Below are 27,804 nucleotides of genomic sequence, written 5' to 3'. Positions count from 1 at the left end.
TTAAATCAAATCCGATGACGTTGTGTTTTATAAAGAATTTTAAAAAGAGCAAAAAAACAAACAAACCAAAAAATGAAAAAATTATGCACTCCCTAGTATGTTTTGGGTATGTGGTATCCATATGGGTATCCGTAAAGTAAAGTAAGAAAAATAAGCACAGAGTATTGATTTATTATCTAATTCTGTTGAATATCTACGAATATACAAATAAACAATGTGTATATAAAATGTAGTAATAGTTATGTATATATAGTCCAATAAATTGTTATATGCACATATTGTAATACAAGTTCTTTTTTCATTAATTTTTTTTGCTAAAGAACCTCCACTTTTGATAATCCCAACCTCAAGGTGATAACTCAGTAATAAAAAAAATCACACACACATTCAGTTATTCTTATCTTCTTATTTATTTAAAACTTAATAATACAGGAGGTGCTATTAAATATTAAATATAAACATGCAATATAATATATAATATATATACTGTATATCATGAGCTTGTCCTGTTAGTAGCTTAAAGGTATGTTCTTCCCAATTTAGTAAAGACATACAGTACAATAAATGCCAAACATCTTCCCGAAAGTCACATATATAAAAATAACTTGGGTCAAGGTGATTAAAAGTAGGTACTTACAAAGAAACAGAAATATTGCATTTTTAGAGGGATCACTGAGAACTGGGGTGCTTATAATAATGGTATTGTCAACTAACCATTTGACAGTTACAAGCTTTATCTTTCAAATAAATCATGCTTTACAGTACATGTATACATTCAATTGTATGGTTCAAATAGTGCAAATAGTTGCCATTTACAATTTAGTTCAGTGCAAAAAAGAGGCATAAAAATAACAGTCACAAAAATTTCAAATGATAAACCATATTAGCTGATAGCAGTTTAGCTTATGTGACCGTTAAGCTGTATGCTAACATTCTTGAATGCCTTGCTTCCTGTTACACTGATAGCTAAGGTGTTAGCTACTGTTAATTTCAAACCAACACTAGCTTGGATATCCTAGTTACTACTTTAGCTTTTTCAGACTTTGAAAGATAATGGTCATATTGCATTACTGCATGTATAAGTTAACAACACTGTGCACTAATTAGCTTGTGTAACAGTAGTGATTACCGAGCACACATTTTAGGATGCGTTCAAAAACAGAGCAACATGGTTTGGATGGAAATGAGCGTTGAACATTTAATGCATTACTGATAGCAACTTGTAAGTAATATCACTAATAACTAATTCTGGATTTTTTAAATTTAAACAGTTTAAAAGTAATGCAATCCCTAATCAAGTTAATTTTTTCTATAATGCATTAATTGAGTAAACATATTTCAGTTAATGAATTAATTCAATTGAGTTACATGTTCTTCAATTATTTAGGTAACAAAAAGATTAAAAAGATCACATTTTTAAACATTTTCATGTGTGCTTGCACAACAATAACTAATGTAAAAATAAAATGTGTGATAGAAATATGGCTGGTTCTTTGATTTTATGCTTACACCAGCAAAGTGCCCAAATGTTAAGCTTCAATGGTCTTTCCTTTTAGGGTAGAGTTTTACAAATTAATGGGCATTTCTAAGGTTCAGTGTTATATTGTTAATAGACCATGTAAGAGAACATCCCTGTAATGAGTACTTTAACAGTACATTCTTCTGAGGATAAAAAATACCCCTATGCATTACTCTTAGTGTAGCACTATTTTAGAGTAAGAAAACCAACACTGAGTAAATAAAAATTAAGTACTTGTTCTAAGACAAAAACAAGAGAATAGCTAATAACTGACCATACATAGATCAGACAGTGGTGATCTAAGATTAACATTTAGAAAAAATGAAATGGAGCGACTGAAGAACAGAGTCATGGTTGAAATCAGTGAAAATATTAACGTTGTTAAAGATGTAGGTCTTCCCAAGAAACAGTTTAGGTGATTTGCAGTGATCATCTATGTCCAAGATGTGATGCAAAGGCAGAGCTGTCACGTTGGCATATTTCCCATGAACCCATAGCACATTACTGAACACAACGCTCTTCACAGACACACTTTCCACAGTCCCAATGTACACTAAATAAAGAGATACACAAGCACATTACATTAAAAACCCATAAAAAATTTAAGAACAACATTCGTTCCAATATTGAAAATTATAGATGATATCTTACTTTCTTTGCAGAGATCACTTGTGTTTAGATTATTCAAAGATAGAAGTCTGGATCCTAAAAAAAGAACATTACAGGCATATTATTGGTCAAGTGCATTACCTCAACTGTGCTATGAAGTCAAAATGACACAAAATGAAGTTTAATTTTGTGAGAGGACATTTAAGCAGATACAACAGACCATGAATCATCTTTCTCTGATCCTTTCCTGGTTCATGGATTCTTCTCAGCCTCTCAGCACAGCATGACCACAGGGTAGTGTTGTAATAGAGGTGACCACAGCATCCAAATCCTGTCTTGACAGAGTAAAGCACCTCTTTTTCCTGGCTTGAGCAGCAAATATCCTGGTTTTGAAAAGATATATAATTCATTATGGTTAATGAAAGCATAATCGTTTGCAACCAGTGAGGCCACAACATTAAGTTCAGTCAGTAATTTTGGTACGTTGGCTGAATTTAGCTATATTTTTTGCACATGGGAACGAAGAATGGATTTGACTTAAGTTATTCTGACTGTCAGATATACAGTAAATAGATCCAGAGTGCAGTTCAAACATAGATTTCACTATGGCCTTAGAGAAAACTGCTTAGAGGAGCTCACTGAGCCTGATATTAACAATAACTACTCCAACTTCACAACTGTTTTATGTTATAAGATCTTATGATTGTCACGGCCAGGGGATCAGCAGGCCGCTGACTAGTAGCGTTCTCTCTCTCTCTTGCTCTCTCTCTTGCTCTCTCTCTCGCTCTCTCGCCAGGGCGGAACTCATGGTGGATTCACGTCCTCGGCCCACGCCCCTCTGAAGAGGAAACACCTGGGCCTCATCAGTGCAGCCAGCATTTAAGCCAGGGAGTGGCTTCTACTCATCGCTGGATCGTTGTGTGTGACTCGCGTCAGTGCAGCCCAGCTCTGAGCAAGTTCTTCCCTGCGCAAAACCTCTAACGTGTGTTTCCTTCTGTACATAGATCCCCTGGACCCGACCCTGCATTCCCCGAGTGGATTCCTGTTTTTTTGTGAGTGTTTGGAGAGAGGCTGGTCACGATAGGAGAGAGTCAGAAGAGGAGCAAGTGTCTTTTCCCTACCTGGATTTCCCCGGAGCCTTTTACCTGTCACCGCTTTGTATATAGCACTACCCCTGCACTAATTGTATATACACCTGGTGGAACTGTAATAAATACCAACTGTGCCTCTGAGTCCTGCGTGTGAGTCCTCAAGCGAACCGTGACAATGATATAATACAGTGTAAGGCAAGGCAAGGCAAGTTTATTTGTATAGCACAATTCAACAACAAGGTGATTCAAAGTGCTTTACAGAGACATTAGAAACAAAAACAAATAAAAGCATGATTTAAAATTGATTAAAACAAGCAAACAAACAAACTAATTAACAAACAAACAAACAAAACAGGATATAAAATCAAAACAGATAAAATCAGAACAATAGATAAAATCAGTAGTTAAAATGTAAGTTTTGAAAAGACATGTAAGACATGAATAGATGCACAAACAACAGATCCTCAGATAACACCATTAATAAATCTACCTGTGGCTTTTGCAGGATAGATCCGCAGCACTGAGCGTCCCCTCCATGCTTGTCTAATGATGTCAGATTGTACAGTGTTCCTGCACAGCACTTCATCTGTGGGTCTTTAATGTTGTAGGCTTTGACCCCACAGCAGTGAAGGTTTTCTGATTTGGGGTGTCTGAGTGGAAAACAGAGGTAGCAGTTAGAATTAAATTAAGTACAGTGACATAAAGAAGTATGCTCATAGGAGGCTAAGTGAACCCCAAGTTGCTGCTGTTGCACTCCGAATATTAGTACAAAGTACTTAGGCTCATAAATGAGCTGTATGAATGTCTATATTTAAGTGAATGATGCTTATAGAAGTAAGTGCTTTGAGTGTTTGCTTGAGTAGAAAGACAATATATAAGTACTAGCCCACTTAGATCACTGCTTAAGTATGTTGCTTGAAGTCAGCCTCTCTAACTTCCTCTCTGCTTCAAAACAGTGTTTACACAGGGTGAAGTGAAAGAAACACACTATCAGAGCAATTTCAACAGAGTCTACACAGAATGCATTTATACCCAGTGTTGCTGTTACTGTACAGCTACTGTAGCTGAAAACAGCCACAATTCAACGAGTTCAGCTGATCTGGAACTAACCATAAAAGAGAAACTGAGATCTGAACGTGATATTTTATACATCAATATTTCTTTCAACCCATATGAGAAATACTGAATGATGAAATAACGGTAAGGGCAACACAGTAGTGTGGTGAATAGGGTTATTACGTCACAGCTGGAGGGTTCTGAGAAATCCGACTGAAAACAAAAAGCCATCCCAGGAGATGAGTCATGCACACAGACAGGGTTTTTAAACATAACAATTTCAAATGGCAGTCAGAGTCAGGGACTCAGACAGGCTGACAAAGAGAGGTTTGGCACAGTAAGTTAAGAGGATACAGATGAAGCTGGATTTCTGCTCCGGTAATTATGTGTCTTCCTATCTCAGACACCATGTCTGTTTAAAAGGATTTTGCCATGCAGATGTTTTTTTAATCCCTTAGTTCTCACAGAAGAGACAGAATAAGTTGTTCCCATGCTCCCGTGTTCCCATATTGATTCTAAAAAAAAAAGGAGGAAATTCCAGTTTTCATCAGCAATGTAAAGTAATTAAACAAATCACACATTTTCTGATTTGTTTGGGTGGAAAACAGAGGTACTAATTAAAATTAAATATGGACAGCGACATGAAGAAACATGCTTCTAACAGGCTGAGTTAGAGTTCTCATGTTCACTGCTGGATGCCAGCTTGAAAGATAATGTCTTTACCACAGTCTTTACACAGGCTGGGAATTAAAAGTAGAACATCATTAGAGCTACAGCTTCAGCTCTCTGTTAGTGTCCACGTAAAAAAAATAAAAAAAATCAGTCACTGAAAGACATATGTCATGACCAGACAGGGTGTAACAACTAACAGTTAGCACCAAACCCAATAAAAGACCCAGACAGGCTGTTTGAGAGATTCCTTGGCACAGTAGTTCAGCGCATTTTCCAAGGGGAAAATAGAACGTCTGCCTTCCTCAGACGGTTTCGTGCGAAATGTTTTTTTTCCCTGCTTCGCCTTTCTCAGACGGTTTCTGTTTTCACTCAAGAGACAGACTACATATAAAAAATGTTTCCATACTTTCAGCCACCCTGTCTGACAAAATTCCAACCAGCGTTATATTCCAACTGATTAAAACAACAAAGTTAAAGAACTCCTTTTTCACTGGACTTTCTCAGCAATGTAAAGCAGCAACGCAAACACACTCACTCACACACACACGCACACAATCACCTGTGTCCATTGCAGCAGATCTCAGTACGAGGCCGGTAAATTTCCGTCCCACAGCAGTGTTGTCCCGGGCTGCCATAAAACTGAGAACAACATAGAGTCCCTTTAGCCAGATTGTAAGGAATACACATCTCTGAACATTCCTCTCCATCATCTCTGCCCTCGTACAAGGTGTCATTACAACAGAGAACTCCACGTTGTGCTGAGCCATACGCAGTCACACCACAGCACTTGAAGAATCAGAAATAATGCAGTAAATTGCTCAACAATGCACAAACAGCCAAACCCTTTTATTTGCACATTTAAATGCACATGGATGAACACATACATTTATGACTTTTTACAAAAAGAAGATGAAATGCAAAAATCAGGAAAAACACAAAAAGTTGAAACAATTCAAACATTACACAGGTCTCATTTCCACACATAACATATCTAATTTTTTTTTGTCTTACCAGATTTATGGACCTTTCTGCAGTAGTGGTAACCAAAACCAACACCGCTAGACGAGTTTAAACATCAGATTGAAAAACACCCTCAGTTACTGTATAAGAGGAGCGGGGTGGAGCTCTAAGCTCTCTCATCGAAGCTGCACAAAAACAACCTTTTTTGTCTGGGATCACTAGGTACCATTGCTGTCAGTTATTTGTGTAAAACTGAACATTGCAGCATGAGGCCCTTCATTTTTAATAACAAAAACTTTAATGAAAAATCTCACCAAAATGCCATTAATATGTTTTTCCCTTTTGTTTTTTTAAGGAAACAGTGCTTTAGGCTTTAGCCATAATTTGAACGCTTGATTTCATTTTCCTACAGAAAAGGAGATTAAAACTGTTGAGCTTTGCACTTTACACTGATTAAAAAACACAAACAGCTGAGCAGGCCCAGAAAAGGAAAAGAAAAACCCAAAAAACAATTTGTACATTACTTGATCTAGCCACGGCTTGCATCGAAATACGGATCCATCACAGCAGACTTCTATACGTGGGTCATACACCCTGGCCTTGCTTTGACCTAAACAGATAGGTGTGAGGGTTGGGGTGGGTTGGGGTTAGGTGGAAAGAAGAGATAGTAGTTGCAGTAAAAATAAAACATGTTGCGATTAATGATGTCTTTGAAAGATGACTCAGAGGATCTGAGGTAAATAAGACAACTTTACCTTGTGTGTAACTTTGTTACACACAAGTTGCTTTATTCTCCCTCCTTTGCAAAATACTGACTATAAAATAAAGGAATTCGGTTGGTTTCCAAGTCTTTGTAGGAGGCGTCTGGGGCTAGGTTGGTAGAAGAGCTGTCCCCACTATGCATTTCATTGGGCAAGATAGTGAACAAGATACTGAGTTACCACTGATGCATACACGGTAGTGTGAGTGTGTCTGAATGTTAGATAAAAGTGCTTAGTCCTACATGTAAGTGACTGGGTGAAAGGGATTTATAGTAGAAAGTGTTTTGAGTGCTCAACTAGTGCAGGAAAATGCAAAAAAAAGGATAAAGGTTAACACTACACACCCTGATGTGGGCTGTTAAGCATACCAGACATTTCTGAACAGCTCACATATTATGGAAAGACCAAACCACATGTTTAAAACCCTCCACCTCCGGGCTTAGAGCTTTAATTCTCCACACTGGAATACTTGACATGAAGGGAATGTAAACTCTCAGAAGTTAATGCCTTATGGTGATTACGATATGGTGATTTAAAAAAAAAAAACGTCTTTTGTGGAGTACAGTAACTGATATAGATGCCAAGATTTTGAACAAACCAGCTGCTGCACATCCTTTTTTGGATTCAAAGATAATCCTGAGTTATCCCTTTTTATTCATTGCAAAGCTTTAATGTTTTTCATAGGGTGGTTCAAAAAGATGGAAGCTCTTTCAATTGTGTGGTCTGGGGGAAAATATCAAGACCATTTTCCCATAGCAATTTAACCTTTTGCTAATATGAACAATGAAATCTTTTTCTATGTAGGGAGAAAAAAAAGTTTTTATTTGTAAGTGAACCACCCTTCCGCACAGCTTACATTTTCCATGATTTTGATCTTGGCAAGATGTACTGTCTGGAAAAATAAAGACACACTTCACTGTCTGAAAGTTTGATGAAAAAAAATATTTAAAGTCTTCAGGGAACCCTTAGAAAAAAAAGTCTTTGTCTAACTTTCTAACTGTCAGAGTTACTTACACACCCAAGATAAGAATGTCAATGTGAACTTGTTTGTGAACTTCTTTTAAAACAGTCCCTCTTTTTGGGCAAAAGCCATTTAACTTAAGGCCTAAAACTGTCTCTGTGGCAGATTTGATTTGATGGATTTATAACAGTGTTGGCGGTTACAGTTAAATTACAACAACTCACTGGTTGAACTAAAGTTCAGGGTCAGTCATTGTAGTGCAGCGCTTGACATGGTTGCCTCACAAGAAGAAAGTGCTGGGTCCTAGTCTGCAGACTGATCAGCTGTTCAGGGGCTCATCCTGCCTCTGGTTGGAAAACAGAGCCTTGCAGCTGGGGTACGTTTCAACCCCATGATGACTCTGACTCTTTCCTGACACTAAACACACTATAATAATTATAGTTTTTTTTTTTTTTTTTAAATCACCATACAGGCATGAGGTCCATATGGAAGGTCAACTGAGAAAAGACTGTGTATTATGCAGTACCTTATTGACTTGCATAACAACATATCAACGTTCTGTCAGGACTATTGCTGCAAGTGACTAATCACATTGTTGTAAAAGGAACCCTTAAAGTTCTAAAGCATGGCTGTTAGTAGGAAGACTTCACATAAAGAGTTCATGTATAGATGACAATGTGTTGGATGAATTACTGAATCAAACAGAAATCATTTTATTCTACCCATAGCCATGATCTTTCCTTAGTTATACTGTTATCTGGGCCTGAGCTTATTTTTAGATAGAATAAGGCTAACTGGAAAACTGTTCTCTGGACTGATGAATCACACTTTCAGCTGCCAACATCATCCAAGCTAAATACGGACCAATAAAACGTTATTTACGGGTACCATTATAGAGGCATGGGGCCAGGGTAACTTGAAAGCACCATTAATAATGAACATCCTTTGGAGGAACACGTGCAGATAAGATTGTATTCTTTTCAGTCTGTAACTATCATAAAAGCATGGCTGATAAACTGATGCTTTCCTCAGGATCTGCCACCCAATAAAAACATCTGGCACTTTGTGGAAAACTAAAGAGGCAAAAAACTGGCTAGCACTTGAAACATGCGACTTCAAAAGTTATTTGATCTCCTAATTTCTTACAAGTTGTGTAAAAAGACAAGAGGATGCAGCACAGTGGGAAACATGCCCCTCACCTAAACATTTGGAAAAGGGTTTTTTGGTATTGACTTCACAATGAGCAAACAGGTTACAGTATAATATAATATAGTTTCATCATCCTAGATGAAAGTTCTTTAACAACATCTTGTCAATAGAACAGATAGTTTTCCATTCTAGGGATTTTCCAAAATGAGATGCTGTCACAAAAGCAAATGATGCAATGTTCCCTTTAGGGGAAATTTATGCTGCAAAACTTTTTGTTTTTACACGGTTGCGCGTAAGATAAACATGTTTAAACTGCTCACTCAGCTCTAACTGCCTTCTTGGAGCGTGGGCTGTTCCTTATCTGATTCAACTCACTCTACAGGCCCACATAAAAACCATGGGATGATGCAATGTCACATACAATGATCAATGATAGATAGAACATCTGCAGGGAAGCTTTAAGAGTGTTCTTAGTTTTGTTTTTGTTTTTGCAGGACTATGCAGAGTTCTTGAAAACTTTCCCTGGCACACACTCACTCAAAGAAACAGCTATGGAGACGGTAATACCTGAGGCGCAGAACCAAAAAGGCTTTTGGTGTCTCTCACAGCAACGATGCGTCTTTGGATTGTAACATGTCGACCCACAGAGATGTGTGTTTGGTTCAGTGCTGTGGATAGACAAACACAGCCAAAATAAACACAAAAAACACTCCATATCACTGGTACACTACCACAGAGCAGAACAGAAAGTATTAACAGGTATATTTCTTTTTACCGGCTACTGGATAGCATCACACTTTACTGCGTGTACTCGGATTTCATTCAGTAAAGATTAAATCTGTGACCTCAATCCAACTGAAAGAAATTGGTGGACCAGGCTTAAAGCCAATTGTGTGTCTATAAACCAACAAATTTCAATTAACTAACCCCTAATTAACCAATTCTGTCAAGAAGAGTGATCAAATTTATGCCAAAAGCTTGCTCATGGCTACCAAAAGTATGTGGTTTAGGTGCGACTTACTAAGGGACATTTAACTTAGTTGGGGTGTATTTAGACTTTTGGCACTGTGGGGATTACAGAAGATCAAAAATCATTTCAAAATTGTGCACCCATTGTTTTTTAAATTATTAAAGGTGTGTGCTGTATAGTCTCTCATGAAAAAGAGCAGTTCAAAGAAATAATTTAAGCACAAATTTACTATGATATTCATGCCAGTGATGAGTCTATGTACACTGTTGAGCACAACTGTAAATAAACTCAAATTAGAGTAGAACATTTCCTACAAAGCCTGAATGCATGATAGTCAATCTTGACTAGATTAAATTTACATTTGTCTACATATGACATTATAGTAAAAATTGTTATAGTAAAACCCATTTACTTACCAAAAGTGTTGGAGCTCATGTGTCTGAAAAATATAAAACATAAAGGCAAACATTCATATATTTGCACAAAAAAGTAAAAGAATGATATTTTATTGCAGTATGTATCTTACCAGTTGTTGAAAACCTGTAAAGATAAAGCACAAAGACTTTTGAAGTGGAAAACCAAACTAAACCAAAATAAATGCCATTAACTCATCATTTGTCATTACATTTTAATAGAAAATATGAAGCTAAGAGTTAAATCTTAAATAGATTTGTAAGATATGCATGAGACTGCATTTGACCATTTCTGACCTTCAGGGTTAGCTGACTCCTTTGCACAGCAAGATGAATGCTTCGGTTGTACCTCCAGAACACCTTCATTCTCACAGCAACACTGAGTCCTGGTGTCATACTGGTGGTGACCGCAGCACTGGTGGAAACTGGAAATCCTCACCAGACTCTTCTTATTATCATTCGGACCACAATGCAGAATTCCCACATTTTGCACTCCTGTGAAAAAAAATCAGATACTAAAAACTGTAAGACTTATACTTCAGTCATAGCTAATTCATGTTTAGCTTTGTGTTTATGTGTTTCTCGTACAGTATATCCTGCAATACTGCTTTTCACAGTAAAAATCTTATGATTAGCTCTAGTTCAGTTTAAACAATATTCTGTGTAAATTTGTAAAAAAAAAAAAAAAAACAGCTATCTGACACTATAGTTGCTTTGGTTTGTTGAGGCAACTATGGAAAGCTGTAGAGGAAATGACAAAGTCATCACCTCCAGTTATGAGTCTGGATTTTATTGGATTGCTATATGACAACTATTGGAGGATCAACAGCACTGTAGACATGGCAGATCTTTTATAAAATATGGTATCGCTTGTACAGAGTTTTGAATTAAGGGAGAAAAATACACACAAATGTGGCAGGTTTATTAGTTAGTCTGTAATTCTATGATGTTTACTCAATCAAATACATTTCTCACCACAGTCTGATGTGCATTAAGACTCATATGTACAATATGAAAAAAAAAAATGGAACTGTTGTTATTGGATTCGTCACACACAGCTGGCATGTAAGTGTACGAAGTAATGAGTCACCCACAGTTGACATGTAAGTGTATGAAGTAATGAGTTACCCACAGTTGACATGTAAATGTACAAAGTAATGAGTTACCTGTAGTGGAGCTCTTGTCACAGCAAGATGAATCCTTCGGTTGTACCTCCAGAACATCTTCATTCTCACAGCAGCACTGAGTCCTGTTGTCATACTGGTGGTGACCGCAGCACTGGTGGAAAGTGGAATTCCTCACCAGACTCTTCTTATTATCATTCGGACCACAATGCAGAATTCCCACATTTTGCACTCCTGTGAAAAAAAATCAGATACTAAAAACTGTAAGACTTATACTTCAGTCATAGCTAATTCATGTTTAGCTTATACTGTACGAGAAAACTGTAAAAATAATAATTGCAATGCTGCTTTTCACAGTAAAATGATTATCTTATGATTAGCTCTCTCATTTTAAATAATATTATGTGGAGGTTTGAGAAAAACAGCTAACTGACAGCATAGTTGGTTGGGTTTGTTGACGCAATTGTGGAAAGCTGTAGAGGCAACAACAAAGTCATCACCTCCAGTAATGAGTCTGGATTTTATTGGATTGCTGTAAGACAACTATTGGAGGAGCAACAACACTGTAGACATGGCAGATCTTTTTTAAAGGCAAGTTTATTAATTAGTATTTAATTCTATGATGTTTACTCAATCAAATACATTTCTCACCAAAGTCTGATGTGCATTAAGACTCATATGTACAATATGACAACAAGTGCAACTGTTTTTATTGGATTCGTCACACACAGCTTGCATGTAAGTGTACAAAGTAATGAGTTACCTGTAGTGGAGCTCTTGTCACAGCAAGATGAATCCTTCGGTTGTACCTCCAGAACACCTTCATTCTCACAGCAACACTGAGTCCTGGTGTCATACTGGTTGTGCCCGCAGCACTGGTGGAAACTGGAATTCTTCACCAGATTCTTCTTATTATCATTCGGACCACAATGCAGAATTCCTACATTATGCACTCCTGTGAAAACGAATCAGATACTAAAAACTGTAAGACTTATACTTCAGTCATAGCTAATTCATGTTTAGCTTTGTGTTTATGTGTTTCTCGTACAGTATATCCTGCAATACTGCTTTTCACTGTAAAATGATTATCTTATGATTAGCTCTAGTTCAGTTTAAACAATATTCTGTGGAAGTTTGTAAAAAAAAAAAAAAAAAACAGCTATCTGACACTATAGTTGCTTTGGTTTGTTGAGGCAACTATGGAAAGCTGTAGAGGAAATGACAAAGTCATCACCTCCAGTTATGAGTCTGGATTTTATTGGATTGCTATATGACAACTATTGGAGGATCAACAGCACTGTAGACATGGCAGATCTTTTATAAAATATGGTATCGCTTGTACAGAGTTTTGAATTAAGGGAGAAAAATACACACAAATGTGGCAGGTTTATTAGTTAGTCTGTAATTCTATGATGTTTACTCAATCAAATACATTTCTCACCACAGTCTGATGTGCATTAAGACTCATATGTACAATATGAAAAAAAAATGGAACTGTTGTTATTGGATTCGTCACACACAGCTGGCATGTAAGTGTACGAAGTAATGAGTCACCCACAGTTGACATGTAAATGTACAAAGTAATGAGTTACCTGTAGTGGAGCTCTTGTCACAGCAAGATGAATCCTTCGGTTGTACCTCCAGAACACCTTCATTCTCACAGCAGCACTGAGTCCTGTTGTCATACTGGTGGTGACCGCAGCACTGGTGGAAAGTGGAATTCCTCACCAGACTCTTCTTATTATCATTCGGACCACAATGCAGAATTCCCACATTTTGCACTCCTGTGAAAAAAAATCAGATACTAAAAACTGTAAGACTTATACTTCAGTCATAGCTAATTCATGTTTAGCTTATACTGTACGAGAAAACTGTAAAAATAATAATTGCAATGCTGCTTTTCACAGTAAAATGATTATCTTATGATTAGCTCTATCATTTTAAATAATATTATGTGGAGGTTTGAGAAAAACAGCTAACTGACAGCATAGTTGGTTGGGTTTGTTGACGCAATTGTGGAAAGCTGTAGAGGCAACAACAAAGTCATCACCTCCAGTAATGAGTCTGGATTTTATTGGATTGCTGTAAGACAACTATTGGAGGAGCAACAACACTGTAGACATGGCAGATCTTTTTTAAAGGCAAGTTTATTAATTAGTATTTAATTCTATGATGTTTACTCAATCAAATACATTTCTCACCAAAGTCTGATGTGCATTAAGACTCATATGTACAATATGACAACAAGTGCAACTGTTTTTATTGGATTCGTCACACACAGCTTGCATGTAAGTGTACAAAGTAATGAGTTACCTGTAGTGGAGCTCTTGTCACAGCAAGATGAATCCTTCGGTTGTACCTCCAGAACACCTTCATTCTCACAGCAACACTGAGTCCTGGTGTCATACTGGTTGTGCCCGCAGCACTGGTGGAAAGTGGAATTCCTCACCAGACTCTTCTTATTATCATTCGGACCACAATGCAGAATTCCTACATTATGCACTCCTGTGAAAACGAATCAGATACTAAAAACTGTAAGACTTATACTTCATCCATCCATCCATCCATTCGCTTCCGCTTATCCTTTTCAGTGTCGCAGGGGGCACTGGAGCCCATCACAGCTGTCATAGGGCGAGAGGCAGGGTACACCCTGGACAGGTCGCCAGTCTGTCGCAGGGCCAACACACAGGGACAGAAAACCATTCGCACTCATATTCATTCGCACATTTACACCTAGTGACAAATTGGATTATCCAATTAACCTATCCCCACAAGCTTATACTTCAGTCATAGTTAATTCATGTTTAGCTTTGTGTTTATGTGTTTCTCGTACAGTATATTCTGCAATACTGCTTTTCACTGTAAAAATCTTATGATTAGCTCTAGTTCAGTTTAAACAATATTCTGTGGAAGTTTGTAAAAAAACAACAACAAAACAGCTATCTGACACTATAGTTGCTTTGGTTTGTTGAGGCAACTATGGAAAGCTGTAGAGGAAATGACAAAGTCATCACCTCCAGTTATGAGTCTGGATTTTATTGGATTGCTATATGACAACTATTGGAGGATCAACAGCACTGTAGACATGGCAGATCTTTTATAAAATATGGTATCGCTTGTGGGGCGATTGTGGCTCAAGAGTTGGGAGTTCACCTTGTAATCGGAAGGTTGCCCGTTCGACCCCCGGCTTGGACAGTCTCGGTCGTTGTGTCCTTGGGCAAGACACTTCCCCCCATGCCTACTGGTGGTGGTCAGAGGGCCCGGTGGCGCCAGTGTCCGGCAGCCTCGCCTCTGTCAGTGCGCCCCAGGGTGGCTGTGGCTACAATGTAGCTTGCCATCACCAGTGTGTGAATGGGTGGATGACTGGATATGTAAAGCGCTTTGGGGTCCTTAAGGACTAGTAAAGCGCTATATAAATACAGGCCATTTACCATTTATAGAGTTTTGAATTAAGGGAGAAAAATACACACAAATGTGGCAGGTTTATTAGTTAGTCTGTAATGCGCTTGTGAAGTGGCTGTTTGGTCTCTCCAATGTAGAGGTCTGGGCATTCCTCGCTGCACTGTACAGCATACACCACATTGTTAAGTCTGTGTTTAGGAGTTTTGTCTTTTGGGTGAACCAGTTTTTGTCTGAGCGTGTTGCTGGGTCTGAAATGCACCGGGATGTCATGCTTGGAGAAAACCCTCCTGAGTTTTTCTGATACACCGGCCTCTACATTGGAGAGACCAAACAGCCACTTCACAAGCGCATGGCACAACACAGAAGAGCCACCTCCACAGGACAAGACTCAGCAGTCCATCTGCATCTAAAGGACAAAGGTCACTCTTTCGAGGATGCCAATGTTCACATTTTGGACAGAGAGGACAGATGGTTTGAAAGAGGAGTGAAAGAAGCCATCTATGTCCACTGTGAGCGACCATCTTTGAACAGAGGCGGTGGTTTACAACACCAACTGTCTGCCATCTATAATCCAGTTTTGAGTTCCCTTCCCAGACGCACTTAACGCCCACTCACACCCTGGGCCATCTGATATCAGGAATTCGCATGATAAGGTGGGGCCAGGTTTCACAATGAGCTCACCTGAAACTCTGGCTGATTGGGACCCACAACCAGTTTCACACCTTGGCTCAGGCGATTAGAGGATCATCAGGGGGTCCTTCTGTCCCTCTGTGGGGGGAAACTCCCACTAGGTTTATATCTGGGACTCTCCACCATTTGACCTTAGAACTGAAGAAGCTTCTCGGATGAGAGGTGAAACGTCTTCAAGTAACTTAAAGAAGTCCAGACGCTTTTCTTTGCAAGCTCCTTTGGCTGTACAAACTAATGAGTCACCCACAGTTGACATGTAAATGTACAAAGTAATGAGTTACCTGTAGTGGAGCTCTTGTCACAGCAAGATGAATCCTTCGGTTGTACCTCCAGAACACCTTCATTCTCACAGCAGCACTGAGTCCTGTTATCATACTGGTTGTGCCCGCAGCACCGGTGGAAACTGGAATTTCTCACCAGAATCTTCTTTTTATCACTTGCACCGCAACACAATTGCTTGTCCTTGGCAAAAGCCTCTGTGGAGAATACCATGGAGATTCTTAACTCTTTGGCCTCAACCATAACTAAGCTGATAAGCCTCTGCAACATTCTGCCGGTGCTGATTAGATTTTTTCCACTTGTATATTTGTTCTACTGAAGAACGAGGGATCCTTCTACACAACATTACCGTATGTTCAAATGAACATCTAGAACCACAAATCCATCTTCTTTTGTTTCCACTATTTCTCCTTACTTACATAAAATAAGTACATTTTGCAGTAGAAAATCACAACTCTCAAGAAGTCCTGTTTTTTGTTTGTAACACTGTCTGTCTTCGAATTTTGCCTTTTAATTATATAATATATGCTTAATATGATGTTTTTCATCAGTGTGTCAGCTCACCTTTACCGCAACATTCAGCCATTGGTCCAGGTTTTGCAGTGATGGTTGATTGACAGCATATTTCATTGACAGGGTTGTAGGGCTTCAGCCCACAGCAGTTGGACACCTTTTCACTCAGACCATGAGTAACATTGGCTGTAAAATAAAGACACAAACACTAGAAGCAGTATAACAGCTGAAAGTGTCATGTTAAGTGTTAAATGGCCCACAGCTGTTCAAAAAAAGAAATGTTGCAATACCTCTGAATAAATGGAAACATCTGACTTAGTGATAGCAGATGAACACATACAGATGTGTGCAATGAATCCAGACTTCCCATCATTACTTTATTGTTCTTTTTCTGTTCATTTGCACTCTGACAAAAAGCATGCTAATTTATAATAACAACAACAAGCACCCAAAAAGTTCAAACATAGCTATCCATAACTGGGTAATGATTTTCTTATTACAGTATCTGCCATGACTTTTTTTTTTACCAGAGTAGGGGGTGTATACAGTCAACTTCCAATTTATTCAGTCAATTAAATTCTGTATTAAAAACAAATTTTAGTCTAAAGCGGTACAATTCAACTGCTTCATAAAGCCAGAAAGGTGGTTAAGAGTTTTTGTGCTCTTTAACTTATTTTCTATTAAGATTTTTAATTTAGGTGCTCTTCAGGTGCTTTTCTTTATTGGCCAGTTACAAAGTCAAAATTTCAGTTTCAGTTTAGCTAGATTTCAAGTTCGTTACCTCTGAGAGTGTTTCCGTCTTGTACTTTGCAACAGGTTGCTTTTTCAGGATTGTAAGGTTCCTTTCCACAACAAGACAGACTCGCCCCTGGGTAAAGTTTGTTTCCACAGCAAGCAGCTTCTTGTGTGTCATACTTTGTCCCATTGCAGTCTTTTCTGAAAAGCACAGATAACCAAAGCCTATTATCAATGACAGTAAATTCCATAGACTTAACAGTGCATACAGAAAATTGCTGTTTTACACCGTCAAACCTAGAGAGACTACTCCCTTTAACCTTTGTACTAATGCCCTCTATTGGACAACTATGAAAATACACTAAAATGTAGCAACAGGAGCATACCCATAAGCTGTTTATAGTATTTTTAACACCTCCACCCTTGCTGTGCTGACATAAAATTTATCTGAATATAGGACATTTTAAAACCTCCCTCTACTCCAAATGTCAAAAACTGGAAGGTACTTCTTAAAATCCCAGCTCAAAGTCGAAGTTCCTCAGAATTTTTTTTACATTAACTTGTCTTAGTATGTCTTCCATCACATCTTTCCAACTGGGTTAAATGTAGAAGCTCATGGGTACTGGTTTAGCTCTCTGGGATGAGCAGGTGACCACTTGATGTATGGCTAGGAGCCCAGGTTTGAATCTGACCCATGCCCCTTTACCATACATCTTCCTCACTCTTCTAATAAGGCAGTTTATGCTTAGTTATTTCCATTATAGCTTACAGGACATTTTACAATTTAAAGCTTAATGATTAAAAACAAAAAGGTTTATGTATTCTCAACTGATTCTTTGAAGATGTGAAACAGACTACCCCATCATCTTGTAGTAGAAAGTGCCTTAGGTGCTCATATTGAGTAGAAAGGCACTATAGAAGTATCAGTCCTTTTACCATTTTCCATTAACTCTGCCTCCTGGATGTCAACCTCCTGTGTTCTTTTAGGTGCCACTGTCTCCTTTTCTAGGCACCACATCATAGTGGGTCTCACTACCATTTTGTAAACCTTCCCTTTCACTCTTGCTGCTATTCTTCTGTCCCAAATCACGCCTGACATTCATCCCACTTCCACCATGAACCTGTCACTCCTACCACACACCATTGTCTCACTGTTTCCATAGATCTTCTTCATCAACCTCATATCTTTCTCTGGAATTCCTGATTTCTTCATACAGTACCACATTTCCTCTCGTTGCACCTTGGCACTCCATCAATACTCTCAAAGCTTACATTGCTTTCAGAGTGTTAGTACAAGGATACCTCTCTATTTTTCTCACATTCCTCCACAGGTACGCCATCTGAACCAACTGCCTTTCATTCTTCAGCCTCTTCATTGCTGTCTTCTCTTCCTCCTTACTAATCCATTCAAAGTTCATGGTTCATTTATTTGTCATTGTAAAATACAATATACAATGTAATTTACTGTACTACTGCTTAAAAAGATGGCCCTCCCTATAGTATAAATAAAAGTTCAATTCAATTCAATTTTATTTATATAGCGCCAAATCACAACCTTAACTTACCACAAGGCACTTTGCATTGTAAGGTAAAAACCCTACAATAATAAAGAGAAAATAAAGAAAACCCAACAATGATATGACACCCTGTGAGTAAGCGCTTTGGTGACAGTGGGAAGGAAAAGTTTCCCACTGATTAAATGCAGAGTAGTGTACAGACAAATATTGTGTGTGAAAAATATCAGTGAAGAATAAACACGCATGCATCATGGGACTCCCCCATCAGCTTAGACCTACTGTAACATAACTAAGACTATGTCTACACTAGCCCGGATAAATTTGAAAATGATGTATAAGTCTGAAAACACTCCACACTATCGTTTTCATTCGTTTTCACAGAGTTATTCATCCACATTGAAACAGGCGAAAACACTAATGCTCCAGTACTGCACATGCGTGAAACACAAGACGATTCAACCTGCCTCACTTCTGTCAGTCATTTATTTACTTTCTGGCTCTTTGAAACGTCGCGGCAAAATGTTGAGGATAAGCAGCGAATTTTTTAAATGGACTAACAAAGAGGTGGAGTTGTTGCTGTGAGTAACACAAAAGTACAAAGCTGCAAAAGCGAGTGAGAATTAAAGAATTTGAAGAAAAGCTATCTGAAGCATGTACAAACTGATATTAATCTTTACTCTCTGTGTGGACGGAAGACCAAAACGGAGGCAAAAGGATGCATTTTCAAACGAAAACGTGTTAGTGTGGACATGGCCTAAGGGAGAATTCAGGGTCACCTGAACCAGCCCTAACTATATGTTTCCTCAAAAAGGAAAGTTTTAAGGAAAAGTCAAGGAAAGTTAAGTTCCCTGCCTTTTAGTCTTAAAGGTAGAGAGGGAGTCTGTCTACAGAATCCAAACTGGAAGCATGTTCCACAGAAGAGGGGCCTGAAAGCTGGAGGCTCTGCCTCCCATTATACAATATCTCACAAAAATGAGTACATTTTTGTAAATATACAAATATATCTTTCCATGGGACAACATGGAAGATATGGCACTTTGATACAATATCAAGTAGTCAGTGTACAGCTTGTATAACAGTGTAAATTTGCTGTCACCTAAAAATAACTCAACATACAGCCACTAATGTCTAAACTGCTGGCAACAAAAGTGAATACACCCCTAAGTGAAAATGTCCAAGCTGTCCTCGAAGTGTCAATATTTTGTGTGGCCACCATTATTTTCCAACACTGCCTTAACTCTGTTGGGGATGAAGTTCACTAGAGCTTCACGGGGTGCCACTCGTCCATGATGACATACTGGAGCTGGTGGATGTTAGAGACCTTTTGATCCTCCATCTTCCCTTTGAGGACTTCCCACGGATGCTCAGTAGAGTTTAAGTTTTAGAGAAATGCTTGGCCAGTTAAGTACCTTGCTAAGTTCGTTTAGCAAGGCAGCGGTCTTTTGGAGGTGTTTTGGGGGTTGTTATCATGTTGGAATACTGTCCTATGGCCCAGTTTCTGAAGGGAGGGGATCATGCTCTGCTTCAGTATGTCACAGTACATGTTGACATTCATGGTTCCCTCAATTAACTATAGCTCCCCAGTGCCAGCAGCACTCATGCAGCCCCAAACAATGACATCCCACCACCATGCTTGACTGCAGGCAAGACACTCTTGTCTTTGTACTCCTCACCTAGTTGCCACCACACAGCCGTGATACTATCTGAACCAAATAATGTTATCTTGGTCTCATCAGACCACAAGTAATCCAGGTCCTTATTCTGCTTGTCTTCAACAAACTGTTTGCGGGCTTTCCTGTGCATTATCTTTAGACGAAGCTTCCTTCTGGGACAATAGCCATTTGATGCTGTGTGGTGTATTGTCTGAGCACCGAGAGGCTGACCCTCCACACTTTCAACCTCTGCAGCAATGCTGGCAGCACTCATACATCTATTTTCCACAACTTCTGGATATGACGTCGAACATGTGCACTCAACTTCTTTGGTCGACCATGGCAAGGTTTGTTCTGAGTGGAACCTGTCCTGTTAAACTGCTGTATGGTTTTGGCCACCGTGCTGCAGCTCAGTTTTAGGGTGTTGGCAATATTCTTATTGCCTAGGCCATCTTTATGTAGAGTAACAATTCTTTTTTTCAGATCCTCGGAGAATTCTTTGCCATGATGTGCCATGTTAAACTTCCAGTGACCAGTATGAGTGAGTGTGAGAGCAGTAACACCAAATTCAAACACACCTGTTCTCCATTTGCACCAGTGGCCTTGTTGCACTAATGAGTCACATAACACCAGTGAGGGCACAATTTGGACATTTTCACTTAGGGGTGTACTCACTTTTGTTGCCAGTGGTTTAGGCAATGATGGCTGTGTGTTAAATTGTTTAGAGAGGCATATACACGGTTAAATACACTGTTAGACAAGTTGTACACTGACTACTTTACATTGTATCAAAGTGTCATATCTTCAATCTTGTCCCATAAAAAGGTATAACAAAATATTTACAAAAATGTGAGGAGTGTACTCACTTTATTCAAATGCTGTACTTTTAAATACTCCAGGATCCACATGTAAGCCTACAGTCTTCTCTACTGGAGTGATATGGTACTACTGAATTAGATTCTGAATCAAACAGGGAGCCAATGAAAATAACCCAGTATAGGAGAAATATGCTCTCTCTAGTCCCTGTCAGTACTCTTGCTGCAGCATTTTGGATCAATTGAAAGCACTTCAGGGAGTTGTTAAGATAAGTTGATAATAATGAATGACAGTAGTCAAGCCTAGAAGTGATAAATACATGAACTAGCTTTTCAGCATCACTCTAATATTCTTGTTTCTCTCTCCCTCCCTCTCCTCTGCCTGGGTGGAACTCCTTGCAAGTTCCCGCTTCTGGCCTACGAACCTGCAAATAATCACTCACCCACTGCTTGTTATACTTCCATTCCAGCTACTACTTAAGACGACAGCTCAGTATTTGTCATTGCTGGATCGTTGCACGACACAGGTCAGTGTAGCCCCAGCTCTTTGCTGTTTATTCTTGTCTCTAGTGCTTTCCTAGCTTGCAACTGTGCTCTCTTGTATATAGATCTTCCTGGACCTGTTTATCCCTGGAGTGTGTTCATGAGCACAAGTGGTTTACGAGTAGTGGTCGAACAGGAGTGTGGAGTGTTTCCTTCCCCCTCCCCGGATTCCCTGGAGCCCCTTTCCCCTTGCATCTTTGTATATAGCACCTGGTGACATTGTAAATAAACTGTTCATCTTCAGGGTCAACAAAGTCCTGCGCTTGAGTCCATTTATTCACTGTGGCAGACACCATATTTCTAAGGCTACGTTCACACTGCAGGTCTTAATGCTCAATTCCGATTTTTTGATCAAATCCGATTTTTTTGTCTGCTCGTTCACACTACAAATAAAATGCGACCGCAAACGCGCTCTAGTGTGAACGCTCAAAGCAGCCCGCATGCGCAAAAGAAGATGCCACACACAACGCGCTCTGTTAAAACCCAGAGCAAACAATATTGTTTGACTGATGGCCCTTAATATAAAGACTTCCGACTTCACGTTTCCCAATTTTTTGCTTTAAGTTATTTTGTTATCTACATAATAATGTAGATAACCTAATAATTATCCTTATTGCTGTTTTAGAGAGGAGCGGTGCTTCAAAGGAGTTGCAGATTTCTGTAAGAGTCTGCAGATTATGCAGTACAAATAAAATGTTAACGTTTCTCCAACATTGTCTTCCCAGGAGTTTCACCGGATGGCCAGGAAGCGTTCACGATGTCTTCTCGGGCGCTTCTCCGGAGCTGATAATTGGCATCTGTCTTGTGTCAGTGACGTAAAAGACGGATTTAATGCTTCACCTACCGCCTACTGGTGATGGCCAGAGGGGCCGATGGCGCGATATGGCAGCCTCGCTTCTGTCAGTCTGCCCCAGGGCAGCTGTGGCTACAACTGTAGCTTGCCTCCACCAGTGTGTGAATGTGAGAGTGAATGAATAGTGGAATTGTACAGCGCTTTGAGGGCCCCGAAAAGCGCTATATAAATGCAATCCATTATTATTATTATTATTACTTGACCGTTCAAACAGCAGTCGCTTTCTGAAACATCGGATATGTATCGGATTCAGTAGGGGAGACCGGGGATAGTTGTAACATTTTTGACATTTCTGTCTGTAAATTGGAGCTCTTTTAAGGTAGTGGATTCAAAATGTAATGCAAAGTATTTACATGTCTCTGCTATTAAATAGTGCAGCTATTTTCTCTGCAGCACAATTACCCATTGCATGGTATGGTCTCAAACACGAAGAGTGAAATGTTACAATTAACCCCATAGTCTGGGTTAGTTGTAACATATCCTGGGGTGAAATGTAACACAATGAAATAAGGGTACTAACAAAACATTAACGTGTAATCTTTGTTTATTCAACACATGAATGCACTTACATCCATTTATGTAGCTGTGTGTGTGTGACAGAATGCAGAAATCTAGCTTTTGAACATATTCCAACCCCCCAAAAAAGACAAGTTATGGAATTTTCTGCAACTGAATATTTCATTAATTTTGGTTGGTCTTCCTTGAGTTTGGCCTCATTGGCTCAGTGGGCAATATAACCTACAACTCTTGCACCAATTTTGAACATAACAATGAAACTGAAAAAATTTAGTTGTTCACCAGCATCGCAATTCCATTACTTTTTATCATGGCTCACCTTGGTGTGGTTTGCAAAGTGCTTCAGAAAGATGAGGAAATCTGTTTCTTGCACCCATCCTGATTTATTTCCACTACCAGTACTTCCTACTGGTCCATCTCTGACACAGTGGTCTGTATAATGTATGTGTGGGAACACAAACAGTGGAGGAATTGTGTTGCCAATGGCATTAACCGCATATACAAATGCGACCAGTGAACCTCTCTCTGCTGATGTCGTTGCCCCAACTTGTTTAATATAAGTTAAAGTAAAAGTGTGGTAAGTTGTAACATCTGCATTATTGTTACAACTAACCCAGACTGTTGCTGTTACAACTGACCCAGACTCCTATAGCCATGAACTAGCTAACATTACAGCCAACGGCTAAAACATTAGCACTAAAGACCTACACAGAATATATCCCCATAGACATACAAATAACATAATTTAAGTTTGATGAGTTTAACTGCAAAGCAGATAATGCTATTACAAATTGAAATAAAGTAGAAAAACTTACTTTTTGGCATACAAATTACTTTTTTTCATGTTAAATTGTCTGTGTTTGACAAAATGTGCTGATTTTTCACATGTGATAGCAGAACTGAATTGGGCATGCACAGGATGAGTCACATCATTTGAAACTTAGCCCTGATTGGAGAAATTGGAAGTGTTACAACTGACCCACGTTACAACTATCCCCGGTCTCCCCTACCACATACGAAAGTGACCCAGATCGGATTTGTGCCGTTCACACTGTCATACCATGATCGGATATGGGTCGCATAGGGTCAAAAAAATCGGATTTGATGCGCTTTCGCCTGCAGTGTGAACGTAGCCTAAGATTTTTGGGGTCAAGTACAATAATGTCAGTTTTATCTGAATTTAGAAGTCATGTCTTTATCTCTTCAAGACATTCCTGCAGTTTAAGTAATTGGTGTGTGTTATCTGGCTTCATGGATAGACAAAGTTGGGTATCATCTGCAAAGCAGTGAAAATGTATGCTATGCCTTCTAATGACACTGCCGAAGGGAAACGATATGGATCAAACCACTGCAGCGCAGCACCTTTCATACCTACAGTGTCAGTAATTCAAAGTGCCTGGATATGCTTTAAAATAAATGTTATACCTTTTACTTTATTTAGTTGACTTTATAGCAGCACTCACAGTGATGACAGACTTCGAGTGAAAACTGTTCAAAAACCCAGTGGTGTGTGTTTTTCATGTCCTGCACTTCCTGATTCAACACTCCTCCATTCTTCCACTTTTGACTCTCATGAGCTTTTCAGAATACTCTCTCCACCCTCTCAGCAGGCTCTCTTTACTCATTGTACATTTCTATCTCTAGCCTTAGTCACACAAACTTGCTCCCTCTCTCTCTCCATGTTTCTGTGTCCATCTCCGGGTTTGCTGTTCAGTGTTTTGAGTTAGTTCACCCAGTTTATGTTAGTTAAACCTCAGTTCCCATTTTGCCTCTTGCTTTTTTTATGTTCAGGTATTAATAAACGGCTCCTCACAGCCTGTTGACATTCATCTCCCTGAATATCACACTTTTTCTTTGACAACCTCTCCCTTTAAATACTTTGATGTACTTTATCCTCCGAGAACTCTATGTTCTTCTGTTTCCAGTTTCACCATGTGACCCTTGCCTCTGCCTTTTCTTGCTTCATATCCTTGATTTCTTAAATCATCCTGCAGACCACCATCTAGTTTGACCTGACACCACCTTGAAGTCTCCCATTCACTTTCAGACTGCACCGTCTGCTTCTGCATACCATGTATTTAATCTGTATTCGCGCCCCCCCCCCCACACACACACACACACTCACGCAGTCAAATGTGTTCAGAATCCAAAACCAACTTCTTTTCTCTCCTTACCATCACACCTGCCCAACACTTCCTTATCACCTAGGTTCCCTTCACGACTGAAATCTGATCCAGTCACCAGTCCCAGCCCCCTGGGGACACGCTGTTCCATTTCATTCAACTTACTGCGGAATTCCTCTTCACCGGCCCCGGCACTGCACTCATCTTTGCCGCCGCCCTCGCAAACAACATCATCTGCACAACCGCATAACCACTCTGCCTCGACTGTAATCAACACAATTGTTCGAACTCTAAAATTGCGAGGAGCCGTATCAATACAATGAGTTCTCTGTAGTCTATAACCAAACGCTTGACCTTTGATCAGCGGCCAGAAATTAAAGAACACAAAGCGAGTGAAGAAACAGTGACTCACCCACAGTCGTTTCTGGAGGCTGCGTTTGCTCCTGCGGCAGAAACTGTCAACAAGCACAAATTGAAAATGATGAGTTACTAAAAACTTGGACTAAAATTGAATAGCATTAGGAATCTTGATTGTCTACGGTAAAGAATGTAAAGAACCACAGGTTAAAAAAAAAAAAGACTGACGGTAAAACAGTTGTCTCTATTTTCAGTGATTTAATCGAAGAATTTGAACATCTCTGGAGGCGTTTATAGATTTGTCCCGGGCATTTACTCATAATACGCCCTCAAGTTTGAATTTACATTTAAAGGTCTGCATGCACGAGAGGTTCTTAATTCATATTTGCAGATGCCTATGCACCTTTTGAACTATTTATGAAGTTCTGTAAATATTCTTGCAAAACACACACCGAGTTGATAACGCACACACAACTGACCTCACAGATCTAAATGTTTGGGAAGTACAAACAAATCCTTTTTGCTCCAATAATATTCCCCATACCACTCGTTAACTATACAAGATATACCGGTATATGATTCTACAGTCTGACGTCCCTGAAGAACCCACGAGACTGCCCCGAGGTGTCTTCAAATGGAAGAATCAGTCTGCCGCCCACGCCCGGACAGTCTGCCGCCCACGCGTCTGATGCTATCACCTTTCCCATTCTTTTTCCCACAACGCCACAGTAAATTACTAGAAGATGAAAAAAGATGGGAAAAAACCCCCAAAAACAACAACACACACACCACAAGAAGTTAGCTGATTTATATACCTGTGGATTTGTTTGTGTTCCAGGTGTTGCATGTTTGTTTGTTAATAGCGGTGAGGCAGTTGGTGATACATTGTGCATTTCTTTTTACGCTATCCCTTTATTACCCCCTCCCTTTTCTGCCTGTCATATCTATCTATCTATCTATCTATCTATCTATCTATCTATCTATATATCTATATATATATATATATATATATATATATATATATATATATATATATATATATATATGCATGCTATTATTATTTATAATACTGGCAGTGGGAAGTGGAAAAAAAAATACCTTGCCTCCAAGCATTATTACCTATGACGCACGGTGTCTCTCTCTCTCTCTCTCTCTCTCTCTCTCTCTCTCTCTCTCTCAAAGCTTCCACAAACAGCGCACCAGCAGTCGGAACCTTATCAGTTGTGTCAAGCCAGTGGCCCTATACACGGATCCTCACAACTCAAAAAGAACTAATAAATAAATCAATATCACTTACCACAATCAGTAGAGAATCCAAAAATCAGCCAAGCTAAAAGAACAGGTGGAAAACCATCATTATACAGCCTTAAAATACTCAAATATATATTTCAGCAAAGGTACGAAATCCTACCAAACCCGAGAGTCTGAAGCAGGTACATCTGTAATCCTTTTAGGAGAATGTGTCTCCCATTGAGTCTGAGAGGCAAACATATGCGGCTAAATAGTCTAATTAGCCCCACCTCCCACGTAATAACGCCTAAAAATATGTCATTTATAACCAGAGGGTCACGGTAGCGGGGGCACACAACCAGAGCGCTTGATTACATGCAAACCAAGAAGCTCCGCAACAATAGAAGACTTGTAACATGCAGTTGTTAAAGTATGCAGCTGCTCTAGACAATATAGATTCCAATTTTAAACACACCGCACTCAGGTGTGCACTGATTTCTATACCTGAAATAGATCCCACTGAGATGAAGATTTATTAGGGGAACCTGGCTTTCCTGTCCTGTTGGTGGGTTCAATTTTTAGATAGTCCAGATCTGATGGTGAACACTTTTATCTCTGTCTGTTATTGCAGCATTTTACTTTGATGCAGTTCCCAAGTCATCCATGGGAGTTAGTTTGTGAAAATTCAGTTTTTCATTCAGCTTGATACATGTTTTAGATGATGAAATCTTCTTAGAAGTGACGACAGGCTGTTTGAAAAGTGATCGTCTTTGAAATGGGCTGAACCCTATTGTCTACATGTGTGACATGTTAACGATCGTCGTATGCTGACGAGAGCTACCCAAATGCTGCTAGTTCCCATCTGTTTGTCATGGGGAGCGCTGCGCCCTACATGCAGTCCTTCTGATAATAGGATTCTTATTTTAACTTACATACCGTACATACTCCAATCCCCGAGGAAAATATTGCTGAATCAATTTAGAAAGTAAAAAGAAAAAAGAAAAAGAAAAACGAGAAAAAGACAGAAAAAAACGTTAAAAGTAAAGGTCCTTCATTCCATTTAATCCAGCTGGTGTGATAGCATCGTAGACAGGGAGGGACAGGAAAACAAAAAGATCATCAAGGACGTGAATTCGACTCCATCCCAGGCCACTCGTCCAGTAGATTATTTTACCGCTGACTCATTAGGATTGACTTATGTTGTAAAAACTCACTAATAAATCATGTCGAACATACACTCCAAGCTCAAATCTTCGTGTGTGTGTGTGTGTGTGTGTACATGTGTGTTTTATGT

General features: G+C 39.1%; 1 protein-coding gene across 5 annotated transcripts; it reads right to left on the bottom strand.

Moving 5' to 3' along the window:
* Window positions 1–394: 394 nt before the first annotated feature.
* LOC120719754 lies at window positions 395–27,804 on the bottom strand. 5 transcript variants are annotated; one of them, XM_040009206.1, is made up of 20 exons: window positions 26,692–27,802; window positions 26,578–26,610; window positions 25,336–25,378; window positions 16,951–17,105; window positions 16,221–16,355; window positions 15,659–15,853; window positions 13,599–13,790; window positions 12,878–13,069; window positions 12,049–12,240; window positions 11,328–11,519; window positions 10,459–10,656; window positions 10,275–10,288; window positions 10,165–10,187; window positions 9,346–9,446; window positions 6,432–6,517; window positions 5,507–5,586; window positions 3,710–3,869; window positions 2,349–2,511; window positions 2,171–2,224; window positions 395–2,072 (listed from the first exon to the last, which is right to left on the bottom strand). In XM_040009206.1, exons 1-20 carry the CDS (start codon window positions 26,717–26,719, stop codon window positions 1,825–1,827), a joined length of 2,484 nt encoding a protein of 827 aa, XP_039865140.1. In that variant the 5' UTR covers window positions 26,720–27,802; the 3' UTR covers window positions 395–1,824. The 5 variants fall into 5 exon arrangements, with proteins under 5 accessions (XP_039865140.1, XP_039865142.1, XP_039865143.1 ...); XM_040009208.1 differs by having other exon boundaries at window positions 10,459–10,510; window positions 11,374–11,519; window positions 26,692–27,801; XM_040009209.1 differs by lacking the exon at window positions 11,328–11,519 and having other exon boundaries at window positions 10,459–10,521; window positions 12,106–12,240.

This window comes from Simochromis diagramma, unplaced genomic scaffold, assembly GCF_900408965.1.
Source record: "Simochromis diagramma unplaced genomic scaffold, fSimDia1.1 OVJJ01000344.1, whole genome shotgun sequence".
Taxonomy (NCBI): domain Eukaryota; kingdom Metazoa; phylum Chordata; class Actinopteri; order Cichliformes; family Cichlidae; genus Simochromis; species Simochromis diagramma.
Note: the sequence above shows the minus strand (reverse complement) of the source record. Positions and strands in the feature narration are given on the sequence as shown.